Source organism: Alligator mississippiensis, chromosome 1, assembly GCF_030867095.1.
Source record: "Alligator mississippiensis isolate rAllMis1 chromosome 1, rAllMis1, whole genome shotgun sequence".
Taxonomy (NCBI): domain Eukaryota; kingdom Metazoa; phylum Chordata; order Crocodylia; family Alligatoridae; genus Alligator; species Alligator mississippiensis.
In genome coordinates, this window is record NC_081824.1 from 242,609,705 (window position 1) to 242,630,686 (window position 20,982).

At 47.4% G+C, this 20,982-nt stretch overlaps 1 protein-coding gene and 1 long non-coding RNA gene across 18 annotated transcripts in view; both read right to left on the reverse strand.

The window, feature by feature from the left end:
• LOC109280338 (uncharacterized) overlaps window positions 1-19,105 on the reverse strand; it is a 90,660-nt gene extending 71,555 nt beyond the window's left edge. The window contains exon 1 of one of the 2 annotated variants that reach the window (XR_009458973.1): window positions 18,810-19,105. This is a non-coding gene — a long non-coding RNA (uncharacterized LOC109280338). Of the gene's footprint in view, window positions 1-14,631; window positions 16,145-18,809 lie in introns of those variants that run through there. The other variant, XR_009458972.1, reaches the window with a different exon arrangement.
• Window positions 1-19,348, reverse strand: part of LOC106739643 (phosphofurin acidic cluster sorting protein 2) — a 215,136-nt gene extending 195,788 nt beyond the window's left edge. For 4 of the 16 annotated variants that reach the window (XM_059720385.1, XM_059720384.1, XM_059720379.1 and 1 more), the window contains exon 1: window positions 19,144-19,340. In XM_059720385.1, coding sequence (XP_059576368.1) covers window positions 19,144-19,289 — 146 coding nt within the window. In that variant the 5' untranslated portion in view covers window positions 19,290-19,340. Of the gene's footprint in view, window positions 1-16,172; window positions 16,255-19,143 lie in introns of all 16 variants that reach the window. The other 12 variants (XM_059720386.1, XM_059720383.1, XM_059720391.1 and 9 more) reach the window with 7 other exon arrangements.
• Between the last annotated feature and the right edge of the window lie 1,634 nt (window positions 19,349-20,982).

Here is a 20,982-nt window from a genome sequence, read left to right on the forward strand (position 1 = left end):
TACAGCAGAATCAGTCTCCCAGCTCAGAAATGATCTTTGCATACCAATACATAGCTTGCCCAAGTGATATTTAGCTTTGACCTGGCATCCATAAAATAGCTGCAAGCTGGGCAGATGTTGCATAGTGCAGATACCTAGTGGGATGAATAGGCACCCAGTGTCCCAGAGGAGATTAGAAAAGAGATACTTCTTACTCCTATATCTACAATGGAGGCCAGACACAAGCAAATCCTCAAAGCTGTCTAAAAGGAGGCTTTCATCCTCCTCATTCTTACACCCTTTAGTGTGCTTACTTTTGTGACTGATGCCTAAGCTAAGTTGCACAGTCCTTACCCCAGAAAACCTGTCTTTTATTTGTTCTCCAAAGCATCAGAGCTTGATGGCAAGTAACTGCCTATGACAAACACTAGCTGGTTTTGCATGGTCCACTGAAGCACTTTGAACTGCATGCCCGGGTCTGCATCAGCTTTTACTCTTCTTGAAGGTCTCCATCGGGATACGACCCTTGGTTTTTGAGGCAATGTATGCTTAGAGTAAAAGCCTGAACTCCCTTCTGCCAAGGTGTTACAGTCCAGCAGAATACAAGAGGTCCGGGGAGGTGATACTTCCCCTGTATGCGGCATTGTTCCAGCTGCAGCTAAGAGCACTGCATCCAGTTCTGGACGCTGCACTTCAAGAGGGATGTGGATAACCCCAAGAGGGTTCAAAAGAAGGCCGCTCTTATGGTTAGGGGCCTGCAAGTAAGACCCTACGAGGAGAGACTGAAGGACCTGGATCTCTTTAGCCTCCACAAGAGAAGGCTGAGAGGGGATCTTGTGGCCATTTACAAATTCATCGCGGGGGGGGGGGGGGGGGGGGGGGGGGGGGGGGAAGGCCAGCAAGAAATTGGAGATGCTCTGTTCACCAGGTCACCTCTTGGAATAACCAGAAACAATGGCCACAAACTGACAGAGAGAAGATTTAGTTGGAAATCAGGAAGAATTACTTTACGGTAAGGGTTGCCAGAATCTGGAATGGGCTTCCAAGGGAGGTACTGCTCTCCCCTACCTTACGGGTCTTTAGGAGGCTAGACAAGCACCTGGCTGGGGACATCTGATCCCAGCGCTCTTTCCTGCCCAGGGCAGCAGGTCGCACGTGATGATCTATTGAGGTCCCTTCCAACCCCAACAACTATGAAACAAGACGCAAATTGATAAAACAGGTAGGAGTGGGTGAGAAAGCAACTTGACAGATATATACACTGATGGTCAATGGCATAACTTGATGGTCAAGATCCATTTCCTCTGAAAAGAAAGGTTCCAAAGTCACAGCAGCCTCTGGGAAGGGGAAAAAAGTAGAAAGACTCAGACCCAATCGAATTTAGCCCATCATATTCCAGAAGCCCATTCAGCATGGAGGAGTTGGGAAAATAGCCTGCACTGGAGTTTGGGTTCAGATTCAGGACACAGCCTCTACTTTGCATTCTCTGGTTCTAACTAGTATGGCTACACCCCTTTGCTTTTAGGGTTCACAAAGTGACTGATCAAAAATAGAGGTGGTTAAAGTAGCAGATCAGTTGCTAGCTGTTCTTGGATGGTTGTGTGTGATGTGGAGTTTCCAGGGAATGCAGGGGGACTATTCTCTTCTCCTTTCTCTTGCGCCATGGGCTCTTTATAATAACAGAAGCACAGGTCTCCAATATTCTCTTTCAACTTTCTGGCTTGAGGTTGGAGATCTCCACTACCTCCAGTCCTTTCACAGACCTCTAACCCTTTCTGTAGGATTTTTTTACAGCACTTGTGTCTTGTGTGGTATTGGCATAGGCAGACTAAGTAGTGGGGATGGAGCTCACTGCATATGCACACCGCACAGCAGAAGGAGGGTGTGACTGCACCCATACACTCCCCCTGACTCAGCCCCAGGATACTGGGGTTGGGTTTAGAGTGCAGTCATAGTCTTCACTAAGGTACATGTTTCTCCCCTTTCTATTTTCATTGCTTCCAGTGGCACTGAGAGATTGTGTCCAAGATCACATCCACTGGTCTCCTCGCATCCATACTTCGTCCAAGGCAGAAGCCTGTATGCTGAGCAGAGTGACACCCCGTCTCTGCTCAGAGCTTACAGTCCATTTAGACAAAGGCTCCTTGAAAGGAATGTTTTTCTCTGTTTTACTTCCCAATGAGATCATTCTTTTGAGAATGGACCACTTCAGAATGGCAGGAGGTTTCCAGTCAGGTTCCACAATGGTCTGTTCCGAGTCCTCTGTCATTTGCAGGAAAACCTTCCATTCCTGTAGGATACACAAATCATCTTAGGTACCTAGAAATCCTAACTCCTCTCAAACATCACTGGAATCATAATCATAGGGAAGTCAGGCTAGAAGAGAACTCCAGAGGTCATCTAGTCCAACCCCCTGCCTGAGGCAAGATCATCCCTATCCAAACCATCCTGTACAAACCATAATCTAAACTACGGATCAGCAACTTCCAGCTGGCACGAGGCCAGTTTACTCAACACGCCACCGCCTGCCCGAGCTCTGGGCAGCTGCTGCCAGCCATGGAGCCAGGGCTGCTCCCAGCAGGTGGCTGGGAGGCTGCAACCCCTGCTGCAAGCAGCCTGAGCTCCATGGCTGGCAGCAGCTACCCAGAGCCTGGGCCAGCCCAGGGGTGGCACCAGCCTCTACCTGGTGGGGGGGGAGGTAGCTGGGTTGTGGGCAGTAGTGTCCCAAGCAGTGCTGGAGAGATGGCTACAGGAGAGCTAAAGCAAATTTTGGGGTGGCTACAGTTTCCCCAAGCCTCCCCCTAGTGCCACCCCTGCATCCTGGGCTCCAGAGCCTCAGCCAGGCTTTGTGCCAGCAGTTGCTGCACGCGCCCCTCTGGGAAAATGGCAGGGGAGGGGCCTGAGGCAACGCAACCCCAGGCTCCTCCCCCACCATCCGCTCTGAAGGGCATGGTACCAGCTCCATGCTGGTGCCAACTGCATGTGCACGGTGGGGTGCAGGGCAGGAGAGGGGCCTGAGGCAGCACGCACATGCATGCCTACAGGGGGATGGCAGTGGAGGGGTCAGGGTTGTGCTGCCCCTGCCTCTCCCCCGCTGCCTGCCCAGAGGGGCACATGCTGCAACTAGTGGCACGAAGCCTAGCTGGAGCTCTGGAGCCCAATGTACAAAGGTGGTGCTGGTGGGGGGAGAGGGGGTGCTATAGCCACCCCAAAATTCACCTTCCCCCCCCCAGTCACCTCTCCAGCACCACCTGGGCCACTGCCACCCACTCTACACAACTGAGCCCACCCCACTCCTACCAAGTGGTTAGTGCTTTTCTCTTCTCTGCTCTTTTTTCTCTCTTCTTTTCTTCTGTTTTTTCTCTCATCTCTCTTTTTTCTCCCCTCTCTCTCTCTCTCTCTCTCATCACAACACACTTAACAAAAAGAAACATACAACAACAAAGGCAGTATATGAAATTTTATCTATTGTCAATAGGTTTAGAATTTTTAGAAAACCTGTTATTTACTGTAATAAAGCATCATTTATGATTAACTATGTTAATATGTAGTGCATCCTGCTACATACCCCCCACCCCATTTTTGTTTTTCTGACATGCCAGCACTCCGGCACCTTACAAGGTAGGCTTGGCAGATTTTTCAGCAAACTGGCCAAAACCATTGCCTGCCCCTGATCTAAACTCTACATAAGCCTACCATCAACCCTGCCAATGCAAATATAACACCCTCACCTGCTGCAGGTAAAGCAAGGGAACCATGGCAGGCAATGTCCTGTTTCTATGAAACGTTGTCAATATATGTTCAAGAGATCCTGGATAGAGGGTCATGCCCCACCGCTACAGAGGAAGGCAATACCACAGTCCATACCAATCTGACCAAGGGATACAATTCCTTCCTGATCCCAAATATGGTGATTTGTCTGACCCCAAGTGGCGGGTCAAAACCCTCTAGCCAGGAACCTCCAGCTTTGGTCCCAACAGGAGCACTGGCACACCCCAATCAAAGTCCCTAGCCTTGCCTGTAGCCAACACCCAATACCTCTAGGGACACTTAAAAATACCCCGACATGTAGTAGAAAACAGGGGCAGGGTCAACAGCAAAGCCCAGAAACATGGGAATCACCCACGGTAGAATAGGTCAGTAATCAACTTCTTTTAGCACATTTTAAAATCCAAATATTAGTAGCAGGTGCAGTACCAGGAAAACAAAAAGCAAAAGTATCTGTTGAACAATTACAGTGACTGTGTTAGAAAAGACCTGCTTTACAAAATTCAACAAGTAAAGAGAGTAGGAAACAGAATAATTATAAATCCTACACTTATAACAAAAGAGAAACAGGATGGCCCAGTGCATAAGTACTGCCCTACAACCTATGCAACCTAGATCCTACTCTCAGTTCTATCAGCACATCCTGGGCAAGTTAACTCCTCCGTTTTAATTTCTCTGCCTACGTAAGAGCATTTGTAAAGAAGCACCTGCATAAGTATTATCCACGGACGCAGGACAAAAAACCTTCACAGCCAGAGGGTCACTTCCACATTGACTTGAATAGTTCCAAATACAAATACATGAGCATGAAAAACTGAGGCAAACACCAACAGTCAACAGAAGGAGAGGCTATGTGGGACAACCAGGAACTGAATCAGATAAACTCCCATTCCTGTATGTAAGTCACACACATCCTAGACAGGTAACTTAGGTAACTTTTTGCCGTCAAATAAATAAAGATTAAAACAGAAAAACATCAACAGACCAAATTAATGATTCCCACGTAACAGCATCCCCAAACTATTTAGGGACCAAAAGCAAGATAGACTAAAAACTAAAAAACGTAAATCTGACAATCTCTGCTGTGTTGCGATTAAATTACATAGCTGCTAAGAATAATTCACTGAGGAGGCAATGTCAGTAGAGGCGCACCAATATATCGGTCTATATTGGATCAGCACTGATAAAAGGAAAATTGACATTATTGACAATTGGCCGGTGTAGCCAATAACGTCACTGATAAATGCCACGTGCATGTACGCAGCCGCAGCACGCCACCAGGAATGCAGCCCAGCAGCTTGAAGAGCAGCATCCAGCTGGTAAGTCAGGGGGGGGGGAAACACACACCACTCTCTCAATCCTGAACCTTCCCGCTGGTAGCTAGGACATACATTGGCATCACAAACAGCATTAAGAGACTCTGGTCCAGAAAGAAAAGTCAGAATAGAGGGAGTTGGGTAGGCCCTGTTAGTGGCTTTGCTTAAAGAAGTAGCAGGGACAGAGAATCCCAGGTGGGATAACAATAGGTTGAGGCCTGCCTGGAGTGACTCAGGAACCGTACCCGATCACTAGGCTAAGGTTGCTGCTGCTGCCCAGGGTTATCCCAAGAAGGGGTGCCTGTTGTGGCTGCTGGCCACATGCCTGCAGTTAGGGGCCAAAAAGAATGCCCAGCTCCAGGAACAGGTCACCCAGCTGAGTAAGAAGTTGGAGGACGTGAAGGATTCCAACAGTGCGGCATGTAAGGCTGTGCGAGCTGCCCAGGTCACTTAGAGACATTAGAACAGAGGGAAAAAAAGATTATGATTGCGCATGTGGCTGCTTCCCTCCAGAAGAGGGCACAGTTGGCGCAGGCTGTGGAGCCCTTCTTCGAGAAGGTGCGACAGTGCCTGTATAGAAAAAAAAATGGAAGCTAAGCTTTAAGGTCACGGGGTGGGGACAAATGAAGGAGAAAAGATTGATGACAAGCCTGGTGCCGAACCACCCCCATATGTCCCCGCCCAGAGGGAAGAGCTCAGACAAGCATTCCCAGTAGTAGTAACTCACTCAAAGCCACAAGGGAGAAATCCCTGAACAGCACTGCACTCCTTTACCCGTGCGGAGATTTGAGATATACAAGAGCAGCATAAGTCCAAGCCAGGAGAGCCAGTAATAGACTGGCTAGTTCAAATGTATAGTGAAGGGGCCTCCACAATATCAGTGATCTGTGCCAAGGCAGCCCAACTCATCCTGCACCCCAAACTCCAGTTAAATCAGTTTTCAAGAAGTGATAAAAATGTTATTTTGTTTTCTGCTGCACTACAGGCAACCACTGCCAGTTATGGTAATATAGAAAAAAAGCTTAACCCTGCCCCTCGGGCGTGGGCCAATTTAAAGGAAGCTGTCCACTGCTTGTATTAATTAGCGCTAACTGAAATCATTCGTGCAGCAGTTTAAACTCACACGCCAAATGAAAAAGTCATGACATTACCATTACAAAAGAAGTTTTGCCAATGAGCACCAACAAAGTGCACCTCAGCCTTGTTGGCCTTGGAGCCAAAGGCAGTAGATCACCCGGTAAGAAACGCAATCCAGCGATTAGTGCAGCTTCTACCCATTTTGCAGAAGCCAGGACTTCAAGCCAACAAAAACCGCCAAGGCCATGGTGGTGGCCTCAATGAAAGACAAACCCCCTGACCCCACCAAATTGTTAAAAAAAAAGCCAGAGAAAGCCAGCCCAAGACTCCGCAAGCAAGAATGTGAAAAGACTTGTTAGCTGCCAGTTTCAATGAAGTGCAAATCGATAGACTGCCCACCAATGTCCTGCGAGGACTGTGGGCTAAACACTGTAGCAAAGGCAAGCCCAAAAGCAGAGCCTTCTGTGCCACCAACAGTGTCACCAGAGAGATTCTCTGCCCCAAGGGCAGAACTGTCAACATTTTCCCAAGCACATGTGGGGCCGCCAGTCTTTTCCTCCCCTGATCGTGTGGCCTAAGAAGTCCAGCCAGCCCAAGGAAAGAGGCCATCATAGGAGCAGTAGCAGGCCGGAGACCAGTATCTAAAGTTAATATTGGCCCCTTAATTCAGATACCCGTACAAATTCAATAAATACAAATGAAAAGTCAATCGATATGCTATTAGACACAGGTGCCCAGATATGCATTTTAGATTCCGCAAATTAGAAAGGGGAGGAAAGAACCCCTTATCAAGTAATTAAGGTCAGAGCCACTAGACAACCAAGACATCTAGTCCAAGTGACCTTCGCGCTATCTAATAGCTCTAAAGTAACAGCAACAGCAGTAATACTTAAAGACAGACCAAGCTTACTAAGACTTAATGTACTAAGGGGGCGCAAATCAAGACTCGCATGATGAGGGATGGAGTGGGGCTGGGCCAGGCGCTGTCCGGCTGGGGCAGAGCAGGGCATGGGATGGAGCCACGGGTGGCTCATCCATGTGGTGCAGGGGGAAGGGGGACAAGTCTCCAGCACTGCACACACCCCCAGGGGAGGCATAGGGGGCATGTGCCCCCTGGATTTGTGTGTGGGGCAAAGGTGAGCTGCCCACTGCGGGCTCGTGGCCAGGGGCAGCACTGGCCTCTTCCCAGCTGGGCCAGGGCTGCACTAGGAGCTGGTGCTGGGCAGGTGGCTATGGGAGGGCCACAGTGAATTTTGGGGTGGCTGTAGCCCACTCTGCAGCCCCTCCTCCCAACACCACCGCTGCCCACCCCAAGCACAATCCCAGCCCAGTCACAGTCCCTGCTGGGAAGAGACTGGTGCAGCCCCTGACCCCAAGCCTGCAGCAGGCAGCCTGCCCTCGCCCCGTGCTCAAATCCAGAGGGCATATGGCCTCCCCGGGGGTACAAGCAGCAGCAAGGAAATGCCCCCCTCCCCTCTGTGCCCCTCCAAATGACCCACCCGTGGCTCCATCCCATACCCCACCTCACCCTGGCTGGGCAGCACCTACTTCTGCCCCAACCCCACTGCCTCCCTCACTGTGGGAGCCTCAATCTGCAACCCTCCCCTCCCCCCCCATGCCTCTTCCGCCCTACAGACTTACCGGCCAGACACTGCTCTCCAAGCTGCTGGGCCACGTATTGGCTATCAGAACAGTATCAGCTGATATGGCTGCTTAATAATCAGCCGTTGGTATCAGCCAAAAAAAATCTTTATCGGCGCACCGTAAATGTCAGACTTGTGTCTTTAATTGGTCAACTCTTTGCTAATGTGCTTGGGCTTTGCAAATAAGAGTTAACCTACAAGCAGTCTCATAAGGGAACTTGGATTAACATTGATCCAGCCACCTATGGTCAGCAAGCAGTCAAGCTGAAGAGCAAACCCAAGGCACAGACGACATGTCTAATGATTTGTACCAGTTGAGTTTAGACAAGATAGCAATATCAACTATTATTATTGCTCTTATAAAAATCAACCCAGCTAAGTCACAGCTTTCTCGGTCTAGGTTTGGGAGCTGCAGCAATGCTGCTACCCTGTTTAGTCTCAAGTATAGATAAGGGCTTGTCACTCTTCACTGGCTTTCAAAATGGAGCCTTATCATTTCTAGTCCAGCTTTGATTTGTTCAACTTCTCTGTCAAGTTGGAATGGTTTGTAAACTGTACCACCTGAGCTACTTCTAAGAAAGGCTCCCTTTTCTACTGAAATAGTCTTACTGGAGTATTACGCCCCCAAAAAGTGGTCAACATTATGAGTTAAAAATAAAAAGCAGCAGCATTTCATACAGATATGTTATTTCACCCCCACATGACCCTAGTTAAACTGTTGTACCTGTACCCTCACTACGGGGTTTGTACTGTTTTAATTGTACCAGTACTGTTAAATCCACTCAATTCATTTATGCACATTCCAGTTCTACATTTTCGCTTGTTTAATTTTAAAAACTTTAACCTTGCCTCCCTCCCCCAGATCTAGATATGGTCAGCACCTCCACAACTGCCTCCAAATCCATGGCTATTGGCAGGGAATTTAAAATAAGTGACTTGGCAAATGGATTCCACTTTTTCTTATTTGAGACAATAGCAGTACTCTGCCTTTGGAGAACTAACATGCTAAGGCACTGGGATATGGCACCTGTTGCTATATTACATAGTTATTACATACTAAAATAAAGTGCATTAAGGAACAAACATGACAAAACAACACAGATGGTTATAAAACTCTACCACTGATGATCTACCAGTCTCCATTAAAAAAAGCTGGTTTTGCAACATCAGTTAAAAATGTAATTGTGAATTGAGTGGCCATTTAGTCCAGCTGGTTAGAGTGTGGTGTTAATAACCCCAAGGGTACAGGTTCAATCCTTGGTTGGATTAGATCAATGGTTTTCAACCTGGGATTTGCAGACTTTCTAAGGGGCCCACAAAAGATGACTATGGTCAAAAGTATATAAACACCCACACTTAAGGTTCAAATGGGTCTTCACCTCCATTTGAAATTTCCAAAGGAGTCTGCAAATGAAAAAAAGGTTGAAAACCATTGTATTAGATGATCTCTTGAGGTCCTTTCCAGCCTTACTTTTCTATGATAGTCCAAAAGCCACCTTAGCTAGGATAAATCATATTTACACAAACTATTCTATACAAACATCAGATTGCTTATTATTTTAAAATTCCATGAATGTAGCTATGAAGTTACCAAGTAGTATTGTTAACTGACTGTCCACTAGTTAAAGTGAGTTTGGAGATGCACTTTGATCTGTTCAATTACTTGTGTCCACAAACACACACACACACACACACACACACTCTGTAGGAAAAAAAGGTTGCAGTTATGTCAAAGTTAGTTAGCTGACCCTTCCCTAAACTTGATCTATTTTTCTAATGCACATAAGCTCTAAGATTAATAGCTGCCTGTAGAGTTAGGGATAATGCCAATGAGCTGTCAAGTGTCCCATCTATTTCATTCTGTTTTGCACGAGCAGCAACTACATGAAAATTTGGCTCCTCACAGACCCAGCCAGGTTGTCTATTCACAGTTTTTTTCTCAGCAACATAGCTGTGCCGTGCAAACCTGATGTGTAAAAGCATGACACTGGTGTAGAAAGTGGCTTTACCTGATGCAACTTGCCTCAGTTTGGAAGTATAATTTTTGCACCCACAAGAAATAGAAGGGACAGAAGATTTAGGATTCTTTGGGGGGGTTTTTAAACCAGCCAGTCAGCAGGGATCATAGGATCCCAGCAAGATAAGCATCCAAATGTGTCTTGAAGGCGTTCAAAGCGGGTGTTTGAACCGCCCCCAGTGGCAGTCTATTCCAAACCTTGAGGGCTCAGATAGTGAAGAAGTTCTTTCTTATGTCCAGCCTGAATTAGTAATTTGCCAGTGGTAAATAGGCAACTAGATTTTTCCAAGTTTCACTGTAATACGTAGTAAGCATAAGAATCAGAATCTGTGCAATCAATCAGACAGTCATACTTCTTGGGACTCTTATGGAAGCAGTAGTTCTCATAAGCAGGAAGCGAGGAGGAGATCTCAGTAAAATAATCTGGCATGTACTTCCAACATACAAGAGCAGGCTGGAACTCAAAATAAAGTTATTCCAAAATAAGCAGTTCAGTAGTATTAACTGTTATCTTGGGCATTTATAGCAACATAGAAATGCAAAGTACACAGGACACAAGCAAGAAAAATAAGAATAATGAGCAATGGACTTTATTTTTGTTACCTTAGGGCACAAACACAGGTTAGCAGGATGACAACTTTCAAACAGAAAGGTCTGCATGGAAGTGGATGATCCCAGCTTTATAAAATGGGAGAAGGGAAGTGATCACAAAGGAAGTATGTTACAATTTTAAAATAAGTCTGATAGGGAAATGTTATGCAATACCTGAAATAAAACAGAAAAAAAATGAACACAGATATTAGCTGGAATTAAAGCTTCTTGCATCAACTGCTCAAACTACAGGAAATCTTCCATGATTATGATCTAAATTAAAAGAAGTTCAACAAGAAAGGTACTAAATTGGGGGATAGCAACGTGTTTGGGCAGAGTGCCAAAAACACCCACAACATCAACTTGTTAGATGTTGGTGTGCCAGGGGCAGAGGGTGGGGGAGTCAAGAGGGGCCTGATCCTTGTTGTGGCAGCACAGTCCCTGCCCCTTCACTCGCATCCTCCCCAAGGGGCACACGCACCTACTGCCAGCAACAAGCCAGGCTGGGGCTCTGTGGAATCTGGTGCAGCTGCTTGCAGCCTCGTGGCTGCCTGCTACAGCCAGCTCAGGCTCTGGGCAGACCCCTTCCTCCCGCCAGGGAGCACAAACTGCTTGCAGCAGGTGGAGGGGGGGAGGAACGCTGCAAGCAGCTGCACTGGGGCCCACAGAGCCCAGGCCTGGCTTGATGCCAGCAATGGGTGCGTGCACATGTGCCTTGAGGTGGACAGTGGGGAACAGGCTGGGGCTGTACTACCATAATAAGGATTGGGTGCCTCGCAGCTCCCCCACTTACCACTCCAAGGCGCAAATGCCAAGCAAAATGTCTTCACATGTCATGATCTGGTACACATGCCAGGGGTTGCCTACCCCAGCCCTAAATTATAAAAAGGGACTCATACCAGTGTTACACTGCGGAATTCTGGGACTTCTGTGTAGACACTCTGGATCTGCTACTTACAGACAGAGAAAGAACTAAACAAGCATATGAGTTCAAATAGAAATGCCTGGAATCAGCAATCTGCAGGGGAATGAGGGGGGTAGGGTCAAAGCCAAAGAACTGTGCAAGTATCCAGTTCAGGAGAACACAGCTGGGGTAAATCAGAAAGACTGAGTAAAGGGAACCAGGAAAAAAAATATGAAAATTCACTACGGGGGGGGGGGGGGGGGGGGGGGGAAGAGACTCCTAAGAAAACTCCTTGAAGTACCGCAGAACACAGATCATCAGGAAAAAAAAAAAAAAAACAGAAAAAAAATGCAAGGAACAAAATTTGGCCAATACAGCTTCACAAGGAAGTGTCAAACAGACAAAAGCAAAGCCGTCTTGGAAATGTAAAAGCAGAGGCACAGGTAAATATGAGGAGTCACTCACTGAAGGCTCAAAGGGAAAGATAAGCGCGGGGGGGGGGGGGGGGGGGGGGGGAAGAGGATAATGGTGCCAAAGATAAAAGGAAATATAAAGGTCTTTAAATACAAGGGAAAGTAGCATTAAGAAAGTAAGTACATTAATAAATGAACTGTTCAAATGAATCACTCAAGAAGAGATGCACTATTTTAAAACCAACAAGAAAATATGGAAAGCAATTAGCAAGAGAAGATCATGTAAGAAGTGTTTAGAGTGCAGTATGCCTATAAAAATGCCAATTTAATTCTGAATTACAGAGAGGTTGAATCGCATCATGAAGCAGGGAATTAACTGTCTCCACATACAGCTCTTATGAAACAGACCATGAAATACTACTAGTGTGCCCACCTAAAGCACAAGTATGCCACAGTGCCAGAGGTATACACATAAATGGTGAGGGGTACACAATTTGCCAGTGTATACCACCATAGAGATCTAGCAACAACCAAGGAGGAAAAGGTAATAACTCAAAGGGGCCAAACAAATTAGTCAATCTAGACAAGAGTTCTCTCAAGCATATTTGGATCTTCAACTAAATGTTTTGTTTTATTCAAGAACTAGAAAGAAGCCATTATCAGAACAAGACAAATGAAATGACTGTTCCTCTGCATGGAACTGCAACCTCTTCCCAGTCTAGAGCTACCTTAATTTGCAATAGCACCAATATGTTCCATAAAGAGAATCTGGAATCAATCAACACTCCCAGAAGTACAACTCTGACCATCTTACTCATAGAGAAAAGTTTTCACTGATTATAACTAGGGTCTGTGACCACTTCTCAATATTTTCCTACATGTACAGTATTGAGTAACATGCAAGTAGTAGCAAAAAAACTAGTACTAGCAGCAAAGGGGCTGCTAGCAACTGTCCAGGTGAAGACTAATTAGAACAAAATGGCAGGCTGCTGCTGTCCTCTGTCTTAAGAAAAGGGCAACTTCAGGCTGCTTGGCATTCAGAGCATTAGCCTCTAGATAACCAGCAACACAGCTGCAACTAAACAGGGTAGACACTGTAGTTATAGTTACAACAGTTTCTCTTCTAACCAGGTTTTGACCAGCCCCTATTTTTACAGCACAAAAGTTTTAGCAATATAGAATTGAAAAGCATTTCTCTGAAGATGACCCAAGCAATTCCATATTGACCACTCCCAATGGCTCTCATTCCATTGGGAATGTCAGATATCTTTCTAGATACCAGCAGCACAAATTGGAATGTATGAGCAGAAGGGGACTTTCTAGCTCAATGCATTATCTGTAAGAGTTAGTTGTGTGAACACTTTCCATCTTAATTTGAACTTGTACAGCATCATTCAAGACAACATGGTGACAAAAATGTAAGTGTAGAATTTGGACCTACAATGAGAAGTCAGAAATTCTGCTAGACCAGAATTGACCTCTCTTTCATGTGTAACTAGAGAAGCAATTATTTATCACTATAGCAAGATTAATTATTCTTAACACTAACACAAAATATATGTGTCAAGAAAGAAGAGGCCATTGTAAGAACAACTTTTCCCTTACCATAATCAAACCATCTTCTGGAGTTTCTTAAGAGCTTCATTTCACAGTACTAGTTTGTTACTGCTTTTTGCCCATTAAGTAGTACAGAGGTGCACCATGGCCACTGATTTAAAATAAAAACTGGACTGATTTTTAAACTGGGACTCAACCCTCTTTCGTATAAAAGTTCTCTTGCGCGTTGTGCCAAAACCTATGACATGCAATCAGTTGGCAACCTCATGAAATTTCAACTAAATCTCACTTAGAACAAGTTAATTTTGAGTTAACCTTTTAGAAAGCTGAGGAAACTTCTCTGAATGGCATTAACAAATGGCTCACTTCTTATTAACACTTTCCAGATGGTGAAAATTCTCCCAGCATACTGGGACAAAGCTGGAATGGGACAATTCTTAAATATGAAGATAGCCACACACAGACATCCACCAAAATAATTAGGAATATGAATCAATGCTGACAGGAGCCCACTGATGGAGAAATGCAGCTCTGCTCCCCGGGCTGGAGTGCTTCCTGAGCCAAACAGAGCCAGCCTAGCCCATACCCAATCCAGCAGAAGTGCATTTAGAGGGTTGAGTGGCAAGTCTCACACAAACAACCCATGAAATCAGAAGAATTCACTTTAAGTTAAGAGCGACAGTACCTGTGCTTTGGAAAAAAAATTAGCACACTATTGGTCAATCTCAAATGAAGTCTTTTACAAATAAATTTAAAATCTATTTTAGTTTTTTAGCTGCCAACTTAGCCAATCGCTCTGGGACTTTGCAGGAAGATACCCTGCTGGGCACAGTAGCTTGTTTCCATAACTATTCTTCTATGATTCAGCACAGATCTTGTAATCATATTAGAAGCCTTGAGACATGGAACATTTAGTTCTATTTTTCATGGTGTCATATTTTTGCTGTTTCAGATTATAGCAATTTTAGGCTTGACGTCTTGGGCAGCAATCGGCCAAGAGGCCTTTCATTAATGTCTCCAACCCTTTCTTGGAAATTCTGAGTTTAATGATGCATTAAAAGCTCATTATGGCAAATACTTACCTGGCAGGTTTTTAGATCTGTGTAGCACTTGGGATATTAAAGCTGCATGTTTATAATACAGAAAAGCCCATTCTAGGATAACCTCAAACAGCAAAACGATATTTTTCTTCTATTACAATAGTGTCCAAGGCCCTTTCTGCTGGGCACCCTGCGAACACAGCAACAGAGTCTCTGCCCTGAAGAGCTTACAATCTAATTTAAGACATGATACAACAAGAGGATGTGACCAAAGAAAGGAAGCACAAAGGTAACAATCAAATAGGTAAAGTGGCACACACAAATACCTGCCTGAAGTCAAAGGTCTTGGGTTTTCCTCCCATTAATTTTAGGGTCTAAAAGTACCTGTCTGGCCAGGTGAATGGCAAGCCCTGTACTTGGTACTTTTAGACTAGACAAAGCACTTGAAAGTACGCAAAGACCAATCCTGCACTGACCCCGGGAAACCAAGTCAGTGATTTAACATGCTGTTTTTCATTTAGTTCCTGATTCTGCACAAGTGGAGCTTTATAAAGCAAAGTAGGAAGAGACTTGCATCACCTGCATCCTACTTGAACCTGGCACCTGTCCTGCCAACACTTAAGCTTTATGTTAAGGACTTCTTCCTCTCTAGTGCCAGAGTAAATTATCTACTAATTATCTCTGATCTTCCTTTAGTGTGTGAACAAGCCAGTGCATTAGAACAGGAATCTCCATGCTGTGCCAATGCAAAACATCCTTGTGAACAGCCACAGGACTCCCATTCTACTGACAGCTATGGTTAAACCTGCTTTTCAAAGCAGTCAGGTCATGTATATTCCTCTGCACCTTACAGCACAAGTTCCTCCCTCCCTAGCTTTTTCTCTTTCTACATTTAACCTCATTAGAGTACTTCTATTTATTCCCCTTTTACCACTCCAAAGCATTTCTTCTCTTCCCTGACCATCACATAATGACATACATATGCACACACCTTCACTGTTACTTAGCCTGACTATATATACAGGAGGAGTTAGTACTTTTATTCTCTTTCAGCATAACTCAAATCTACTTGGTCCCCAATCACTTTTTTTCCTTCTTTGAACTCTGATTTGTCAATACCTAGCTGGTAGAACACTCAGAAATTAACATAATATCCCAAACCATGCCAGTCCCAAAGAAATTACCTCCCCACTCCACATGGTGATTCAGCCTCAGAGAATGAGCATTCAACCCCAAACTGCATTGGTTTTTTGTAGCCATATCACATTGCAAACATCTGTTCCATCTCCTGTACCCAAAGTTTCTTTTAACATCACTGCTACAGAGGTTTCTCAGGCCAGTTTGAGGATCTACTTCCAAGCATTTTAATAGATATGTTCATTCACTTTTCTCATTGACCATATTATTTTATTAACACTGACTTCCTTTTTAGCAGTAAGCAGATGCTCTGAAACCCCTGTCTAAAAAATGTCACTCTCCTGTCCCCAAAGAGGGGGGGGCCCACAAACAAAACACTGATCTGGATTTTAATTTGCCATGTAAACAGTGTATGTGCTACATGAAAACAAGCACAACAAAAGACTACGATGTACGTACCATATTTAACAGAGTCCAAGACCTCTCCCCTCCATAATTAGATTCTATACATGGAAAGTTTATAAAATTGTTATAATTTTCCACTTGTGGAATATAATTATTGGAGGATTGTCTTAAGTCTGTCCCCACCATAATGGCAGCAGGGAAGGCAGTAGTAGGGACTTCCAGCAGGCTGGGGGGAGGGGGAAGAGAGAGACAATAAGGTGGGAAGAGCAGTGGGGAAAGGTAGTAGAAGGAGGCATACAACTTAGCTCCTGCCCCCTCCACTTACCCCACAGCCTTACTCTTACTCCATGCTGGCAGGTTCTATCCACGCTGCAGCCTGGGGCATGAAGCAGGGCAGGGCTCTTTGGCTGCAGGAGAGCAAAACAGGAGGGAGGGAGGGTCAAGGCCAGAGCTGAAGTTGGAGCTACAGCAACTGCCTATCCCATTCCTACCTCCCCCCTGACTGCCCCTCAATCTATTCCAAGACAAGGGGCTCTTTTTCTTTTCCCACCCCCTTCTCTCAGGTCAAGTAGGGAAAAAACCCTTGTCTTGGAATCAAGCAAAAACAGGGTTCAGGATGATTTCTCTAAGTAGCTTCTGCACTTAAAGACATCCTACAAAAAGAGAGCCTCCTTGAGCCACATTTTACTGGATTCGTTAACCAGATACATATTAACTGAAATCTCCAATGTCCTCCAACTTGAGGAATCTCATGAATTGACATTTTTTGTCACCTATCATAAAGATTAATATATCAATTACAGATAAATCATCATCCAGCCCTTCAATAACAAGGTTGGCACCCAAATCCCCTTCACACATAGCCAACATACACATAAAAACCAGCACCACCAAACAAATAAACAAACCTTAATCTTAATACTAGCACCCTAGAAGTACTTCTTGTCAGTAACTTATCAGCATTCAAAGGTCTCTAGATGTAAATTAACTTGACACTTAATGCAAAGAGATGTTACGCAAAATCCACATTTGAAAAATGAAAATGATGGACACAGAATGGCCATATTTATCCTGGCACTAACAGAGGAGACCTGGGCCATCAGGGACCAGCAATGCAAACAACACTTCCTAATGCCAAAACTAAGGCACTAATGAATTCACTGTGCTCTTTTCAGCAATTCATACTCCAGATATCCAAACTCTTCAAGACACAGTTTAAACAGCAGTTCACTTTCATTCCCTTTCTTTCAACCAGGAATATTAAGCAGAAGAACAACAGTTTAAAGCTTCAAAAGATGTTGGTATCAATCACCGCAGTAACTTGAGGAGCTCCTTTCCTTCCACAAAGACAGACAAGTATGCATATCCGAAAGCAGTGGTTTTCAACATTTTTTCTTTTGCGGACCCCTAAAAAATGTTGAATGGGGGTATGGATCCCTTTGAACTGTAAGTGTGGGTATTCACATACTTTTGATTGATCATAGTCTCCCTCAGGGGTCCATGGACCACAAGCTGAAAACCACTGTCCTAAAGTGATATGTAGATTTTGGATAAACAGACAGAACTGGGGAAAACCATTTAAGAGTACGGTTAACAAGGCAGACAGCAGAGCAGCTGCAGTACACTCCTTTAAAGCGGGGGGGGGGGGGGGGGGGGAGAGGGGGGGCACCAATGAGAAAAGGAACTCTTGCTTCTAAAAAGCCAACTTTGTGATACCCAATGTTCCCATCTAAAAGCCTTTTGCAAGCATAATCTGGTCTCCAGTGGAGAAGGCTCCCCATTTCTGTCAGGTTTTACACTATGGGTGTCAAACATATGGCCTGCAGCCTGGATCCAGCCCACAGATGTTTATCAGGATGTTGTAAGGAGTTACTTGCCACGATGAACATGGCAATTGGTGGCAGGAAGGTGAACAGAGTCAAACACAGCCCTGGTCACCCTCTGACCTGATCACCTGTCACTACTACCACATCCCTACCTCCCTAGCCACTGACCTCTGCCATGTGCCCCATGCTGGAGCTGCTGCTACAACATAGCACATGTGGTAACAGCAGATCTGGCTCCAGCATGGGGTATGTAGCAGTAGCTACTCCAGCTTCAACACAGGGCACGAGACAGGGGCTGCAACCACTGTAGCCAGGTATGTGCCCCAAGTTGGAAACAGGTGCTGCCACTGCTCTCTCAGGCCCTGAGTTAGATCCAGCATGCAAAGGGCCCCGTGGACATCCCTGCACTAAATTACTGTTTGTCTAGCAATTCATAATGAAGGCTATTTAAGGAAAAATTAAAGAGAGATCAAAAATCATATGAGGATATGCCTCTTGGAGTCAGCTGTCACTGTCCTGCAGCAAAACTCATCTGATCCCTGCAATCCCCTTGACAGCAGCCTCTCGCCTTCCTAACATATCTCCCCCCTCCCCCTCCATACAGAGCATGTCATCAGTAAGATCACCTCTGTAACTCTCATGGCAACCAGGCCACCCTCTCTCAATTCCCTGTTCCACCATGTAACCATTCAAGCTCCTGTCCCCCAGCAGCTGTACGCTGCTGCACTTTATCCACTCTTGTGTCATTCTTGCCACAGACACATTCCCTGCCCACTGGCTAGATTCTCCCAAGCCTCTCCGTGCATCTTGTTTGACCAGAACCCCCACCCACCACCTTCACAAGGCTGCCAAGCTCTCCAAATGCAAGTCCTGTTGGGAGAGGATCTCCAGGAGGAACACCTGCAGGGTGCTCAGCTGGAGGAGCCATCTGGGAGTCCCCAACAGGTCCTGCACAGAGCTACCACTTCCCTGCTCACCCAGGGCTCTTGGGGGCAAGAACCACCTGGCCCCACTACTGGCTGCAAAGGGCTGCGAAGGCCTGGGGGCAGCACCTTGCGCTCTCGAGCCTGCCGGCTCCTGCCCAGCGCCGCCCACGCACCCCTACCCCGCCTCGGACACTTGCACCCTGCTCCTACCGCCTTCTGCGTGGGACCAAGCTGCTTCTCAGTGTCCAACCATCGCCCACGGCCCCCCCCGCCCCGCCGGGGCAAGGGGAAGGCGCCAGGTGGGGCTGCGCGACGGCAGCGGGGAGCCGAGAGGAGGCACCTGCTGCAGGCGGGAAGGGCAGGAGGAGGGGCGGACGCCCCAGGCAGGGCGAAGGCCTGACCGCGAGGCTGGGCGGCAGGTGCGAAGCGGGGCACGGGAGAGCCGACAGGAGGGACCCGCGCCCGAGAGAAGGCCGGGGGCCGGCCCGCACAGACGGACGGACGGCAGCCAGCGAGGACAGGTCCCCGCCCCCGCCGCGCTCACCGGGGCACGCAGTTTGGCGCGGAGCGGTCGATCTCCCAGGTGGCGAACAGGTTCATGGGCACCGGCCCGGGCACCGCCGCCCCGCACGGCCCCGCCGGGGGCCCCGCCCCAGGGCCCGACCCCAGCGCGCCCGCCGCCGCCGCCATGCCGCCGCCGACACTGAGGAAGGGCGGGGATGGGTGGCAGGACCCTCTGCTCGGCCGCGGCCGCGGCCTCCGCCTGGCACTGGGCGGGGCGAGGAGGGGGCCGCCAGGGAGCAGCCAATCAGGGGGTAAGGGGCGGGGATCGGCTGGACCCCTCTGCCCAACCAGGAAGGCGAGGCGGGGCCAGGCCATTCGAGCAGCCAATCAGAGCACGGAGGGGCCAGTGAGGCCGGACGGGGGGAGGTGCTGGGTGTGGTCACGTGAGCGGGGCGGCGGTGGTCTCGGCTGACTGGCGGGCGCTGGTTCTGTCTCGGATGGGGTGGCCTGCGAGTTCGGCCGGTGCTGCCTGCTGGGGCAGCCGGGAGTCGCGGGCCTGCGGCGCGCTGCTGTAGACCCCCTGCCCGCAAGCAGCGAGAGCCCCTGCCCCGCCTTGTGGCCTCCTACACGAGGGATGCAGTGCCCGCCCCGTCGGATTGCCCGGGGCCTGCGGGGGGGCAGCAGCGGGGATGACCGACGCAGTGGGCCCTTCCCGCGTCTGCTCCCCATCACTGTTCCCAGCTGAGCTGGCCCCGCAGCAGCCTGCCTAGGGCGGAGGGGAGGCAGGCCTGTTTGTTGCATGCAGCAAACCCACCACCAACCAAAAGCCCCCCTTAAAAAGGGAGGCCACTGACACCACAGCTGATTGCTTCGAGTCAGTCGTCCCGAGAATGTTGGGGCACCTGTAACAACCCTCCTCCACTCTGCCCTGTGTTTGGTTAGTGGAGGAGGATTTAAGGCTACTGAGACCATAACTGATTGCTTGGGACAAACCAAAGAAGACACCAGGAATGGAAGTGAGGGTTATAGGTGGAGAACAAGAGCTCCAGCCTCTGAAGCTTCCACCAGACCACAGCAGCAAGGGAGGGAAATGCTTTGGAGGAGAAGGGGAAGGGATTTTTACCGGCTTTGGGGACTTTAAGCTGGCTGTGTGCTGTCTGGCCATGCTTGTTGGTGGCAGGGACAGAGCCTGGGAGCAGGGTGCAGCCAGGATTTGCTTCCTGTCCCACTGCTTTGCCAAATCCTGGACCTGCCCCTGTAGCATGGAAAGTGCTAGACATGCAAAATGCTGTTCTTCCCAGACAGCATTCCTGCTAGAATTTGCTTGAGTGCAGGATCCTGCCCATAGGAGCAAACTGTGGTCCTAGCAGTTGCTGCAGATTATGTTGAATTGGACGGGACCCCAGAAGAAAGTCTGCACTTGTACATCTGCAAACAAGTACTCCATTTACACAGGAACTCTCCCAGCACCAACTGCAAACAAAGCTAAGGGGCATTCCTAATCTGTGGGCAGGCAAGCTCCCATAAGGGTGAGAGATTGTTTTGATTGCAAGCTGATGTTTGGCAGGCATATACCCCACCTAACCTGATGCAAAATCCAACTTCCCTAAAAAGAGTATTTTCTGAGTGAACTCTCTCTCTGTCTTTGGTCAGGGTGCATGGGAGGGTGGGGAGCATGGTTTTGAAGAGAACAGGTAGCACCTATCTTGAACTATGGGGCATGAATATTGTAGTTTCACTTTAGAAATGTGCCTGAAGATAATTTGTCAAAGCACCTCTGAAAAGAAGACTAGGTCTACATATTTCAAACGTGCTTTATTTCCAATTCCTCAGAAAGATTTAGGTCACTGGATTTATAACACATGACAATTTTGAATCC